The 15487-nt window shown below is 46.3% G+C and overlaps 1 protein-coding gene across 9 annotated transcripts in view; it reads right to left on the bottom strand.

Moving 5' to 3' along the window:
* Nucleotides 1-15487, bottom strand: part of ADGRB1 (adhesion G protein-coupled receptor B1) — a 256252-nt gene that overhangs the window by 38798 nt on the left and 201967 nt on the right. For all 9 annotated transcript variants that reach the window (XM_032182289.1, XM_032182293.1, XM_032182292.1 and 6 more), the window contains 3 exons: nucleotides 13281-13431; nucleotides 9456-9525; nucleotides 3201-3267 (listed from right to left, as the gene is read on the bottom strand). In XM_032182289.1, the coding sequence (XP_032038180.1) occupies nucleotides 3201-3267; nucleotides 9456-9525; nucleotides 13281-13431 (288 nt within the window). The remainder of the gene's footprint in view (nucleotides 1-3200; nucleotides 3268-9455; nucleotides 9526-13280; nucleotides 13432-15487) is intronic.

The raw sequence follows: 15487 nt of genomic DNA, 5'->3' as shown, positions 1-15487 counted from the left end.
TATAACAGGCCCTTGAGAGTTAGCCCTCAGGGACAGCTCACAGAAAACACAGCCCAAGGGAAGGGAGATGGCTGCTAAGCCTCCATCTAATTGCCAAAATCATCCTCAGTACTTAGCAATCTTTCTGAGCTCGGACTGCTGGTCTCAGCAGAGCATGACCCAGCTTTCTGATGGGGAGTCCACAGCTGGGAGTGAACGGAAGAGCTCCCACATAGCAATTATTTCCCATTGTATCAGCTGCTGGTTGAGCGGACTACTTCCCACAGCTGCAAGTCCATTTCTAGAGCTCACCACGGTATTGTTTTAAAGAAACAAGGCTGGCGAGTCAGACACAGTTCAGCCAAGGATCAGCATGGAAACAACCTCTGGTTATATGCTGGAGTCTCCTGAGTGCATGAAGTCCCCTTCTTTAAGGTGCGAGAAAGCAGTAGAGAAGATGAGGTTAAGGTTTTGCAGGCTGGATCATTACTAGGGCTTGAAACACTTGAGGGTGTGTATCCTCAATCATTTACTGCAGGGGAAATGATGAAGTGCAGCTCTGTAATTGCAGCTGTGCAACTGTTTTAATAAAAAAATAAATAAATAATTCATCCAATGCACTGATCATCATGATCAATATCCCACTCTGATCCTGGCCCTGCTTCTTTTCAAAGATGGGGATACAGGCAGGCACGTGCCTCTAAACACTGCCACTTCCAATAACATGCAGCGTAACTTCATTTCCTGATCTCTAGAATGCCATACAGAAAAAAAAGGCACAAAGCTGAGATTCATCCCTTGAGATATCAGTGCCTGATGAACTCCCTGTCCTCGCTTCACTGTGAGCCTCTCCCTGAAGACACCTGCTGATTTCATCCTGTGTGTGATGAAGTATCACCAGGGTGCTTCACCTGAGTCAGGGGTGTACAGCTGCATGCAACAGCTCTGCGTATAAACTTGCTGGTGTTTTTAAGGCTCGAGGTTAATATCTGGGATGTAGCAGAGAGAATAAATGCAGCTGGAGCTAAGTCAGCTGTGCGCAAAGTCACTTGGGTGTCCATATATAAACATTTTCAGAGTTTCAGGTGAGAAAGAGCTTCTTAGCTCCTTCAGAGCCAAATCCCACCTTGTTCTGTGCATCCCAACAGCAGCTGTATTATCTCTGAAGCAAACCTCACCTGAGAGCAACACAGCTGCATGTCCCTAACACAGCCCTGCAAGAGCCTCGCTGTCCTCGTGCTGAGCCAGTGGCACAGCCCCTCCATCACTGGCATGTTCATCCAGAAATCAGGACAAAGCCTGCACAGGAGGAAGCTCAAGAAGACTCGAGGTCTTGAGGACAGTGCATACCTGAGAATTTATGTTCAATCCTGTGCTCTACTGCAAACTCACAATGTGGATTTGGGCAATTTATCACACTTATCTGTCTCCTAGGTTCCTATTCATAAAAAGATGTTCAATGCCTATCCTTCCTCTCCTTCCCAACTCTCTTGGGCATTATTTGCTTCTCAGTTAGCAACGAGTCAGGTCACCTAAAGGAGATGTAGAGGCTCCCTCTCTGGGCACTGAAAACAGCCACCTCCAGAGACGACTCCCCACCTCCTAAGCCCTTCTGTACCATTTCCAGGTGCTGACCTCTCTGCAAGGTTATTTCCTTTTCCATCTTTGAGTGAAAACAGAGCCGCCGAATGGAAGCAGGCTGCGGAAAGCTGAAGGATTACTTCCCTTGTTGTTGGCACAACAAAAGCAAAACAGGCAGGAGGCTGACTCCCTTTTCTCAGGGCACCACAACACTTCACTCCTTCCTAATCACCACTGTCTGTTGAGCATTCAAGCTACCCAGGCAGAGCTATCTGCTATTATGTCATGGGGCTGGGAGCTAGTTCAGCTGAAAGGAAACACTCAGCCACTTAATGCTGCTGTCAATTATTCCAGCTATAAAGACTCTGACCCCATCTGCAACGTCAGGGAGAGAAATCCAGCCATCACATGCCTACAGAGATCTGAGGACTGCCTGGCCTCAACGTCTGCTTATCCCCACTCTTTGCTGATGCTATCCAAAGGCTCAAACACGTGTGGTAGCCCTATGCTAAAGAAAGACCCTAAACTATACATGCTTTGCTTTATTATAGAGGACGGGCAATGGATGGCTTGTTTCTTTGAATTAGTGATGAAACAACAGCACCAACGTGACCTGACATGCTGGGTCTGTTCTCACTGCTGTCACTGCAAGAGCTTTTGTGTAGTTACTCTCCTGTAAGCCTGCTGCTGCTGCAGGGCAGCTAACCCCCCTGGCACTGCAGGAAACAAAAGCCTGAGCTGAAAGGGAAATTGTGAGTGTCAACAGTCCCATTCCTCAGGGACTCTCTGGGACACTTGAGCTTTAGAGGACATACAGCTCTGAAAATGCAGACTTCCACTTAGATGGAGCTCAAACGTGGCATTAACTGTGTCTGGGATTGCTGCAGGAAGGATTTTTTTTTAATTTTTTTTTTTAAGGACTGGCAGTTCTCAAAGCCTTTGAACCCTGACATCAAGATTTCTCAAGAGCAGTGAGGCTTCAGCAGCAAGGGAAGCTTGATGAAAAGCACGTCATCTGGAGTGACACCTTCAACTTGGGTAACAACTCACTGAGACAAGCTTTTGGGGACAGAAGAACAAACTCCACCTGGCAGGAGGAGGTGGGACAGAGTTTGGGAATGTCCTCTTTACCCACACCATCTCTTCAAACGAGAGGCAAATGCAGTGTTTGACACCCTCAGTACTGTTTTGAAGACCTCTATTTCACCTGCAAAAAAAAAGCTGCTCAGGTGTGCTGCACATCCAGGACAAATGAAGAATAAATGCTGGATGTGGAGGCCCAGCTTGCTCTCAGAGCAACCAGTAAGAGCAATTTTGGAAGGAGATAATGTCACAGTTTTCCACCACCAGGCTGTACTTCTATCCAGACAGAGCAATAAAAAGGCAAAGCATTAACCAGATGCCTAGGGGACTCCAGAGAGGCCAGAGGCAGAGGGCTGATAGCTGAGACACATTAAATTTCAGGCTTAACCCCATCCCAAATTGCTGGCTTTTAATGCTTTTTGCTTTCCTCCTGAAGGGGAAAGCTATTTAAAACACAGGTGGAAGTAGAGAGGGACACTCTTGGGTTGGAAGAATGAGGGATGCCCTGTAAGATAAAAAAAGGGGGAAGAAAAATGCTTTCAGCCAAGCACAAATACCAAAACGACAGCGGCTGCTGGTCCCACGAAGGCGTAGAGAAGACCTCCCTCTAATGACAGCCAGCAGCTGGAAAAGGAAGAAGGAAAAGAAAGTTACCCAGTGGCCAGCATCACCAACAAAGAGGCACATGTTTTGCTGCCTGTGGAGTTGATAATCCATGGTAAAAAAAAATGTCTCAGACTTTACAAGCAAGCAAGCTGTGCTTTCCTTTCCTCCAGAATGTGCCCAAAAGCTCAACTGCCTAGGGGTCTGCCTGCAAAGCCTGGTTTAGTTGCTGACAGAGGAGCACATGTAAAATTTCTGCCACACTCTGCTTTAGACTAGGTCCTGCGATTTGCGAGCGAGACGATGCTCTTGTCGTGCTCACTTACACAAAAAGAGTAGAAACAGTGGAAATTGTCCCTCATTATTTGCTAACCAGTATGCCCCTCAGGTTTTAAGTCCAGGAGAGCAGCACGTTTCTGCTCCTGGATCCTCCCTTTGGGGTTGCTGCCATGGGGAAACTTTGTGATGCAGGAGGAAAGTGGGATGGATGTGGATGCTCCTGTGGAATAAGCTAAGCATGAGGCATTGTGGTGCACCCCCTGGAAATCAGCTGGTTGCTTCTCCCTCACCTGAGAAGGATTTTTCCTCTCTCCGGTGTCCTTGTGTTGGGATTTAGGCTCCTAAATTAAAGGGTTGGTGCCTGAACAACCCAAAGTGAATCTTCTTATTAAGTCTTGGTGTCTATCATGTCTGTGCCTGTCATGGTGCCAGTAGGCCTCGATTTTTAGTCACTGGAGATCCAGTCTACTGGGTCTAATGTTTTTTATGTTTTTTTTTTTTTTTTTTTTTTTTTTTTAAAACACTTTACAGTTACATTCAGTCAAATCACAGCCCGAACTCCACTGACTGCCTTCACCACATCTTCCCCACACCGGTAATGAGGGCACCCAGCCTGGATGGAGACCTCACTGGGGAGACAAATCCCAGGTAGGGAGCACGAACGGGCTCCAGGTGTCCCCACAGGGCTCCTCCTGCACTCTACATCCACACACAGACTTTCAGGTTTGAACATAAAGACAGGAAGGAAAAATAAAAGGTTTTTTTTGTTTTATGGAAGCACATTTTCACTGTGAGGGTGGCCACACAGGCTGCCCAGCGGGGTTGTGGGGTTTCCTCCTTCAAAAGCAACCAGGACGTGGGCCTGGGCACCCTGCTGCGGGACCTTGAGGTCCCTTCCCACCTCTGTAAGTCTGAAAATTACATCAGCACTGGGGCTGAAATCCCCATTTCATGGGGAATCTGGCAATTTCCAAGCATGGACACACAAAGCAGGCACTTTGGAACAAGAGAGGATGTGAATTTACACTACAGCACCAGCCCCATTGGAAGTTTGCCCACTGTGACATTGCAGGGCCCTGGAGAAAACGTGAAGTAATCCCATTTCAACAGCAAAACTTCCATGCATTTACCAATGTAAATGTGTAAGAGCAGGCAACTGCAATGGAGCAAGGACTTTCTGCAAGCTCTTAGCCCAGCTAACCCTGCAGTAATTCACGTACGTGCCGCCACTCCCAGCCATCTCATTTTGTTTTGCATCAGGAGAAATGCTGCCTTTCAGACCCTCCCAGGAAACAAAGCCTTCCTGGAAACATTTCAGTTTTGGATATCAACCTCTGATGTTTTCGTATCAGCTCTGACTTGCAAAAAAACGTTATTTTTCACCTTAAAACACAGAATGTTTGGGGAAAAAAAAAATAATTCAAACTGGAAATTGGAAGTAGGACCTTCTGTTTTTCTCCAAGGCCTGAATCTTGTTTGTTTCTAAATTAAAGCTGTAACATGGTAATTTAATCAATTCTGATTTCTTCCTGATAGCCAGTTGCTCCTTCAGAAACTGTCTGAGCAGCTGTGATAATAAAACAAATAAACGGGATAATAAAACAAATAACCAGGCAGGGAGGGAGGGAATAGGAGTGAAGATTTGGAGCACTGCAAGAGCTGGAAAAAGTCTTCATGAATGCAAGGGGAAAACCGAAGGGGGCTCCCAACTACCTGCCATTGCCCAGCCTTTCTGCTCTGATGCTCAAAAGTGTCTTAAAGATTTTTTTTTTTCTTTTTTTTTTTTTTTTTTTTCCCAGGTCTCTTCTAGCCACAAAGGGAAGATGAAGCTTACCAGGTCTCTTCTAGTCACAAAGGGAAGATGTAGCTTACCCCAAGAAGGGAGCTGGCAGCCCTATACTCATGAGGACACAGTGCAGGGATGGCTTTCTATGAGCTTTTTGAAGGCAAGTTCACACATCACTGAGCACCAGCCTCATCCTTTCTGACTGCCTGGCCTCCCTGTCACAGCTCGTAACCACTATGTTTCCTTCCAAAGCCGTCAGAGGTGGTGGCTGACAGCAGGAGAGGAAAAAGCAGTTCTGGAGAAGGAGAACTGACAGCAAACTCCAGCAACACATGAGTCCTGTGGAGATGCTTTTAGCCTCATCCCTGCAAGACACAGACATGTTTGCATGGTGTAACGAGGCTTCCTAGCACTTGCCAAGGGATCTCTCAAGAGATCTTTTAAATAACATCACCAGTTGAAGGGAGGGAGGGAGCGGTTTAGCAATGCTCAACAACCATTTCCAAGCAGGGCTTCCCAAAATGGTATCAGCTCTTGCATCCGAGACCTCTTCACACCACATCTGATCCATCCAAGAGTCTGCTGTGGCAAAGCTGTGAGGTTGGAAGGCTTTGGTCTTGGTCCTGCAAAGAGCTGACTTTGAGCAGGACCTTCTGGACTATCCCCTACAGCTCTGCCTCTTCCAACTTGGTGTCCCAGTCCAGCCAGATAAAGGGTAATCCTTATATCTCCAGCCTTCCCATGCACCAAGCAGCCTCTGAGCTCCCTGATTTACAGCTCAGAGATGTGGCCAAGCCTCTGACCACCACCAAGTCTCTGTGGAACAGACCCCCAGGCTGCTGCAGTTGTGTGCTATCACACTACTACTACTGTTATGATCCAGAAACTGCAGGGTTGGAAGAAGTTTTGAAGGACACTGTGAAGTCCCTTGTGGTCTATCATGTCAGATCTCATCCCCTGCATCACAGGGAGAGACACGTTGTGGTTAACATCTTGTGGTTCCTTCTGCAAGGTGGAAACTTTGTGCCTTGAAAGCCGGCCATCCCATCTGAAATACCCTGTGCATGCCCTATTCCAGCTAGACAGAAAGCTAAAAGTGCCTCTGAGCTCCAGCTCCAAGCTTTGCAACCACCACAGACACTCCTGCTGTGGTCACAAACCAAAATAACCCTGGGACAAGCTGAGATCCAGGTCTATATTCTGTTTATATATATCCAGCATTAAACAGGGTTACATCTAGTTCCTGTCTGAACAGCCTCAAGGTTTGGAGATCAGCTCTGAAATTCCTGGTACATAATATTGACTTTGTTCTAGAGAAGAGGTACAACCAAGACCCACCTGCACATCAATAGAAGAAAGCTTTTATGCCCCTTTAACAGGAAAGCAGGGACAAGTGTGACTGTACTGCGGTGTAGGGGCATCCTGTCTATCTTGGTCCACACCGATTTTTGCTTTGTGAACTAAAATGCACCGATTGAGTTGAGCAAGAACACTCAATCAGTGCCTGTAGGGTCACACACGCTTCCTGGGGTAGTGCTGGGCTCTAGTGCACACCTAAATTTGCTCAATTTACCTTTTGCTCTAGATACAGCCAATGGCAGGAATTGTGAGATGGTGGCAGAGCTACAGACATCTGACCAAAAGCTATTTCTCATGCTTGTGCTCTGCAAACTGTGGCATTAATGACACAGAACATCCCAGGAAGATTTTCCCAGTGGATTAGAGCTGGGAGCATGTGTCCAAATTCACTAAGCACCTCGTGAAACCAGCAACCTCCTGCTGCAGACACATCTGATGTATCACAAGGGTTTTCAGAGGAGCTGGCTGGGGATAGGCAAGAGGGGAGCCTGAGCACTTGGGAAAGTGCCTCCCCACTTTGGTTTGAATGGGAGCTGGCAGAAAGTGTGCACACGATGAATAGGTGCTTGCAGGGCAAGAGAAGGTCTAACAGTACGTACACCGCCAATATTGGGTAGTGGGAGAGCTCAGCTTTCAGTTCTTTGATGCTTTTGAGTCTGAGCATGATCCTTCCAAGCCAGAAAAAAAAAAAAAAAAAAAAAAAAAAAAAAACCACCACCACCAACAAAAAACCCTACCACAAATCACAACAACAACAACAAAAAAACTACAACCACAACCAGCACAACCTAATTAAGAGCCCTAGCACCAACATGTGCTCTCTATGAACTGTTGCCTCAATGACTTTGCTGAGACTCACCGGCTTTACCACCCACTGGGCTCCAGCATGAAAGGGAATAATAAAGGACTGGATTGGACCTGCCAGGGTGCAAAACCCCCCTGCTATTTCGGTGACAGGCACCCTGACAGCAGAGCTAAGAAATGGTGTCACAGGCAGCCAGCCGGCCTGCCAGGCAGGCAGCCTCCAGCCCCTGCATGCGAGGAGTGACAGAGATTTAAGGGCTGGAAGGAGACAGGGGATTAGCAGCAAGAGGAGAGCTGCTCTGGTTAAGGACACCCAGGGAATGATGGAAAGTCAACGTGCTGCCTTGCTGGCATGCCAATCTGAGAGCAAAGAGGGTGTCCAGCAACATTTGTGGTGCCTTGATGCCCTTGTGCTGCAGGCTGGGAGGGCTTTGCCCTAGGGCAAGGAGATGCTGGCATGCATGGTTCAGGGCAGGGAGGCAGGGAAAGCTCATCTGCACAGTCCCTCCTTCCTCCCAAGGCATTCACAGGGAAGAATCCACAAAGCTTTTTGCACCAATTCACAGCAGTCTATAAACGGGGAAGGAAGCAGAAATATTTAGAGCTTCCACCCATTACCCCAATGCCTCCTGATTAGGAGTTGGTCTTAGGTGGAGGAGTGTCCTAGAAGCAGAATTTGGATTCACAGAAAAGCTAAAGGGCATCTGGGACCTGTGACACCTCTGAAAGCCAGGCTCCTCTTCTGAGCCAATCAACAAGCACCGAGCCCTCACTAATAGGACAATCTGACTCTAAATCCCCCAAAAGCTGGGGCAGGGCAGTCTGGACAGGTACAGCACCTGTACACAGGCACTCAAAATGCAAAGAACTGGCCAGCGAGGCTCTAGACAATGATGGGATGGGATAAGGAAAGGCCTGATCTATTGCTAGGTAAAATATCCTTTGACTGCCACTTTGCATAAAATTTCTGTACTATTTTTTCACAACACAGTGAAAAAAGTACTACTTTTTTAAAAGGTTGCACTAATGCTCAGCTCTGAGTGATTCCAGCCTTGCCTTAATGTTTTTTTTTTTTTTTTTTTTTCCCTCTCCACAGCTTTATTTTGTAATTTCTACCAACTTTCTTCCCCACTACAATAATAATAATAATAAAAAAGTTTCATAAAGATAAATAATAATAAAGAAAAAGATTAAAAAAACACAACTTGGTTTTCATAAAAGTAAATACTGAGCTGCTTCCAGTGGGGGATTCAGCAAACAAATTCAGATTGCTTTCAAAAACTTGGTTGGAAAAACTTATCCACATTTTGATGCCTAAAACTGAGCTATTTGGAAAACCTGAGTCCAATCAAGCAATCCATTACATAGATAAACACAGAGGCTGTTATTTCATTTTTAGACATCCCAAACTTTAAATATTCCACATTTTGTTCTAAAAATAAATAAATAAATAAATAAATAAATAGATAAATGCTATGTTTATCTAAAGGTACTTAGATGAAAATGATGTACTATATGGAAGAATTAATCCCCCCATTCCCCACAAAGCTGTTTTTAAAGGAACACACAATACTTGCTTAGTACCTAGCCCTGGTGGTATTCCCGTAGGGATGCTTCAGAAGCAAATGCAGACAAAATCCACGTTGCTGACTGTGGCACTCTTATCCCCTGGTGAAAACGTCCCTCTTATTCAGACAAACTGAACTCAGAGGGCTGCTCCTGTTCACAAAACCAGTCCTCTCTCTGGGGACTTGGCTCTCCTAAGGTTTCCCCTGGGCATCTGGATGGGGAGGAGGGAAGTGCACAGCATCCCGATGAGCCGAGGGCTTGAGGATGCTCCTTCTGCTCTCATCGCTCCTGCTTCTCTCTGCCACGGGCACTAATTTAGCTCCTACCTTTGCTCCTGCAGGTCACTGACTGCATTTTGACAAGGATAGAGGGTTAGATGGGAAGGAAAAGGAAGCAAAGCCTCAGTACTCACTAGTTTGCGGTGCCGTACCCCTTGGCTTTTGTAAACCCCACGGAAATGGCAACCACCAAGGCGGGGAGCCCTAAAGAGAAGAAAACATGAGAAAATTGGTCATTGCAACACACGTGCAGGTCTGTACCAGCTCAGGCATATCATATACCCTGTTCCTCCCGGTGTTATTCTAGCACCATCTGTCCCAGCCTGGCCCTTTGGCAGAGGCTGAATTCAGGACCTCCAGAGCCAAAAACACAAGCCCTTGTTACCTCTGCTAATGAAGTGAGTGCCATCAGCTGTAATCAGCTCGCTTCCTGCTGTGGTCTCAGCAGTTGTGTGGAAAATGATAGCATTTTCAAATGCACAGCATCAATTCCTTTTATTTTTAGGGACATGGATAAGCCAGTCTGTTTCCTGCAGGTGGGATATCCAGGCACCATCCAACCCAAAAGAGCTGGCAAGGCAGAGATTGAGACCTATGTTTGCTCTTAATATATGAACAACCTAGGTTCAAATCTCACCCCAAATGAGACAGAGAAGGTTATTGAGAAATGCTGGCCTGAAACTCCAAGAAATATCATTAAAAGCTTTGACATGGTTGGGTGTTTGAATGCCCGGGCACTTCTGAGCTAGAAAAAAAGATGTTGTATCCTGCTAATAGCCTTCTGTTCTGTCCTATTCCTGCTTGATAAACTGCTCAAGAATCTACAGAGGAGATTGGGTACTTTTCTGATTCACTATCCTCAGCCCAGCTCTTCCCTTTCTCTATCAAAATCCCTGGATATTGGCTGGTAACATCTGGTTCCTCAGCCACCAAGGGCTCTGTGGGGCTTTTTATAGCCCTCCTCCTCACGCCATGCCACATTAAGCTGTCTCAATGCTAAAGACGGGCAAATCCCATTAGGAATTAGCAGGATCAGTAGCCAGCTGGGATTAGTGCTCCTTGACGAGACCCTAATTCCTGCGCCGTAGAGGTCACAGCAGGCAACTGTGGTTTGGAGGGCTGTCCAGACACAGCACCCAAACACTAACCCTGCTGGCAGTGTGCTCACTCGGCAGTAAAACCATCGCATGGATGATTAACTGAAAGGGTCAGCAGCCAGCTGGGTGGTGTAGGGCCAAGCTGGCTGGAATATGAAGCATTTGAGTCATCGGAAAGAGAAGTGTTTCTCTTCCCCTACAAAATTCCCAAGCACTGCTCATGTTTGAGCAGCCTGAACCAATGGGTAGGGGTTAAGGGATGTCCAGTGGGTTACGAGATGTGTCTTTTTTTTTGGTTTTCATTTTAATTAATTCTTGCCCCTCTTACTGAACTTCCTTCATGCCTACAGACCAGGCATCCTGTCCATACCACCAGCACAGTGTTCAGTACAATGCCATCGGAGTGGCACCCCACAGCAAGCACCCCATGAAGGCATCAGGGAAAGGGCTTTTTGGGGAGTTGATCATTGATGAGAGAGGCTCCGTTGGAAAGAGGAAAATTGGCTGAGACTCTGCCAAAAATAGCAGCGTGTTCTTTACAAAGTGCTTCTCCGGGACGTGACAATTATGCAGAAAGGCACATTTGGGCTGTGAACTCGTCAGCTTTCAGGGACTGGGTAGGAAGGAGCCCCAGCTTGTGCTGAAAATGGAGCTGTGCAAGCTGTGTTTGCTAGAGGAGGTAGCCACATCAAGGCAGCTGAGCCAACGAGCATAGCAATGAGGGCTGCTGAACTCCTCTGCCTTGGGAGAAAGGTAAAATGAATGCCTAAACACAGTTGCATGGGATTGATTAAAAAGAAATAAATTCAAGCATTATCAAAACATATTTTAATAGATTCTTGGCTATCCGAAAGAAATCTGCTTCTAACTGGTCTGTCCCTGTAGGCAGCTACTCGTGCTACACAGTCAAAAAGCGAATTTTACAGTCCTAACTCCACAAGAAACCCGGTTTGAAGAGTTTTGTTCTGCCAGGCCAGCAGGAGAACTGTGTCATGCGATCAGCACATCCCATTAAAAAAAGGTCATTTGATAAAAATGACTACCAAGAGCCACAACTGTTATGAACAACTGCAGACCCACTCAGAGACTCAGCCAGGGTGACATTAAAAATCCATTTGAAGCCCCGACATGATCCTATGAGGACTAACCAAATTATTCCTTCTTTACTGGGACTAGATGTTCTGATGGAATTGTTTCTAGGGAACAATTTGCCCGTCTAAATAACTTAAAATTGTTCTAATTGCTAAAAACTCTTTGCTGGAAAGGCGAAGTTGCTTCCCCGAGAGGAGAAGAGAAAAACTGGGAATAAATCTCAGTGCTGATGAAAACCACGGTGGCTTCAATGAACTACAGCTGCCAGCAGCTGAGAACTTGGCAGAGATCTAGAACGAGGGCTTAGAAAAATGTTAATAAGCAAAGGGGGGAAAGGGGGAGAATCAGCTCATGAATTGTGCTAATTATTTCAGATTATGCTCTTTAAAACATATTTTCAGCCTCTTCCCTCTTAGAGGCGTCATTAATCCCAGCTGAAGCCAAGCAGGATGCTAAATATCTGGAATTCCCTTGCTGCCTTAACAGGCAAGAGTGTTCTTCACTTCATGTCCTAACCTATTCCAAATGTTATTATGCATCATTTATCAGCCACTGCTTCCTAGCCCAGGAATAACTACATTTCACTAACACTGCAAATTATGCTTCTACACATGTAGGCTACTTTTAAAAAAAATCTGTACAGATCACAATTGTGGATGTCACTCGTCCAAAATTCCCTTGACTAACACTCCCATCTGTCCCAGCGTATATAAATCAGAATGAAAAAAATCCCTTTTATCACCTAACGAAGCTATCAGTCTCTTGCATCTGATGTGCCTGATGCTCCTTGTGTCACATCATTTGTACTTGAACACATGCACCAACCCCAAAAGCACCCACAGCCCATGCTTTTCACATCTGTGCTTTCAGGTTTGGGTTCCATACCAGCCTTCTCTTTCAGTCACACAGTTTATTTTGTTTCCTAGGCAAAAGCCAGGGGTGAAAACTTCAAGGGATGCAGGTGCTGCAAGGAGGACGGCCCCTTATGTGCCAGAATAAATCACATCAGGGCCCTTGGTAAGCATTGCTAATATCTTGCCTGGGGTGAAATGCTTGACTCCAGCAGTAAAACGAGCCCCTAATACAGGAGCTCAGTGCTTTCTCTCTCTCTTTTTCTCTCTCTCTCTCTCTCTTTTTTTTTTTCCTCCTGCTTGCTTTTGAGCAACATTTTGTTCAGTTACTGCTTTCCAACACAAGCTTGTCGTCGCTTTGAAAGCCCAGGTTACGGGCTTGCATTTGTTTTCTCCTACAGAATGCATCATTTAAGGTTAATAAATTAAACATACGGAAGAGGCAGAAGGAGGAAAATTAGTTACAAGCATCTGCACCGGTCTCAGAGTTTATTTGTCTATGCAAGGCCCTGCTGCCATGGAGACAGGATTTCAGAGCTCACTTCTCCCCGGGTTGCACACGGAAGGAGGCAGAGAGAGAGAAATAAGAGAGAGAAAGCAAAAGAGACCCAATGGCAGGAGAAATCCCTCCGTATGCCCCTTGGACACATAGCCCCCTCCCAGCTCATCTCTCTTGTGTCACCCTGGGCCGGATGGGGCAGCACATAGGACTCAGTTTTTACCATCTCAGCTTTCCTCATTTTTAACCATCCCAGCCCTTCTGGACACCCCCAGAGGTGTCAAGCCCCTTGTGCCAAGCCTTCTGTAGAGCATCGGTCCTTCTTATGGCCTGGACTCTCTCTGCTCTGCATCCCAGGATGGGAAAATGCTTTTTTTTTTTTTTTTTTTTTCTCTCCCCTGTGGGACCCATGATCCTCACCCCATCCGAGGCACAAGAAGCGCTTGCGGATGATGCGGTTCCGTAACCGGCCCGTCACGGCCATGTAGGACTGCCAGGCCTCGGTCAGCACCCAGCAGAAAGAGGAGAGGAAGAAGAAGTGCAAGAAAGCCGCCACCAGCGTGCATATCACCTGGAGAGAGGAGGAAAGGAGGACACGTGAGAGGAGAGAGGAGAGCGGCAGGCAGAGGAGGGCTGCTTCCAAACCAGGCTCTGGAAGGGAAGGTCACAGAGATCAGCAAAAGAAAGGACATTTTGGGAGGAGGGAGCGTCCCCCTTGAGCTTTGACCTAGCTTGCGGTTGAAGCATTTGCCTTAAATTGAAGCACTGCTCAGAAACTGGTTGCTCTTAAGCATGAGCTCCAAGCCTGTGGTTAACTATTTTATAGGATCACAGAATATCCCGAGTTGGAAGGGACCCATGAGAATCATTGAGTCCAACCCCTGGCTCCACACAGGACCACCCAAAAATCACACCGTGTGCTGAGAACATTGTCCAGACATTTCTTGAACTCCATCAGGCTCGGTGCAGTGCCCATATCCTTGGGGAGCCTGTCCCAGTGCCCGACCACCTCTGGGTGCAGAATCTTTCCCTAACCCCCAGCCTGACCCTCCCCTGTCCCAGCTCCATGCCCTATTTTATTGAAGTCTTGGCCCATAGTGGTGCTGTTTGCCCTTAGCAAGGCACATTCATTTTCCAGTGAGGAAACCCCCAATGCTTTCAGAGAGGATGGAGCAGTTATTAAGGTTTGCACAGCACCGTGTCAGCGGTGCTTCGCAGTAATGGACTCAGAGGAAGGCAAATCCGAGGGGTCCCTGCCAGGAAGGATGACTCTTTGCAGAGCAAATATATTGAGCTGGGTAAAACTGTGGCTTCTAGGGGCTGGGAAGGACTCTGAGCATGAGAGGTGCTGAGCTGTCCAACAGCACATAACTACTAGCAGAGAGGAAAAAACAAAAAGCAAAGAAAAATTGTAATGAAATGACATTAAAAGAAATTTCATAACTGTGTGCTCTACCACTCGGCAGGGAAATCTCTCGGAGGAAATGCAGGGAGCTCAGGCCATTTAAACTTAAACTGGGGAAAGCACCAGTGAATGCATTATGGAGAACAACCCTGTAGTGCTGGGGAGATGGGCTGGAAAGCTGACAAGCTCGTCTTTGTTTTTTAACGCAGCAAAGCCAAATCGTTCGCCGGCACAAATCGGTGCCGCTCCGTTAACTCTGCCAGAGCCGTGCTTCGTTTTCACCATCAGAGAATGGGAACCCCTCAATGAACGTGAAACCAATGGAAATAAACTCCCAAGGAGAAGGGAAAGCAAACAGACTTTAATAAAAGTGACTCTGGATGGAAAAAAAAATGGTTTAAGGCATTGAGGGCAGTCAGGGAAGGGGGGTTACAGCGAAGAATTTCTCTGGTTTGAGTTATATCAGGAAAAATGGACTTTGGGTTTATGGTCACTGAACCTAACTCTTCTTCCATCCAGCAGCATCTTTCAGCACAGAGCTCTCGTGTACATCTTTTATCACGATTTTATCAGATTGCTCTTGATCCATACACTGGCAGAGCCAGGAGTTGTCAGAGGCTGGGAATAAAAGTCAGGCTGTGAGTTTGTGGAGACAGGGACTGCCTTCTCATTCCATGTTTGTGTTTGACACGGAAACCGTTGGTATTCTGCCTACAAATGGCTTCTGGATGACAGCTCTGTACAAATAACCCAGCTCAATGTGATAATTTGAGTAATTTTCACATTTTAAAAGAATCCTCAAAATATGTCTGCTATTCATCAGCTTACAGACCTACGTAAAACAGCTACAAATGGGGTGCTTTCAGGAATGTATTTTGAGATATTTTTATTTTAGAACTTTTTTTTTTTTTTTTTTTTTTTTTTTTTTTTTTTTAAGCTAATACCACAAATGAAACTGTCAGTTTTATTGTGCCGATTTTATTCTACACCAGCACGTTTTTCTGCTCTCTTTGCCAGCAGTTTGGAGAGGAGAGAAAAGACCTCTCTGCCTTCCAATTCTCCACCTGGGAGATACATTTTCCAAGGGTTTTTACTCAAACAGGTAATTTTGAGGGAAAGGGGAGGAGAAGAGAGGAGGAGAACGCAACAAAAAATGCACATCTATGCTAATGATTGTGAATGGACCTCATTAAAAATCCATTACGATCAACGAGCTGATTTT

The sequence above is a fragment of the Aythya fuligula genome, chromosome 2 (genome assembly GCF_009819795.1).
Source record: "Aythya fuligula isolate bAytFul2 chromosome 2, bAytFul2.pri, whole genome shotgun sequence".
In the NCBI taxonomy this organism is placed as follows: Eukaryota; Metazoa; Chordata; class Aves; order Anseriformes; family Anatidae; genus Aythya; species Aythya fuligula.
This window is presented reverse-complemented; position numbering and strand designations above follow the sequence as displayed.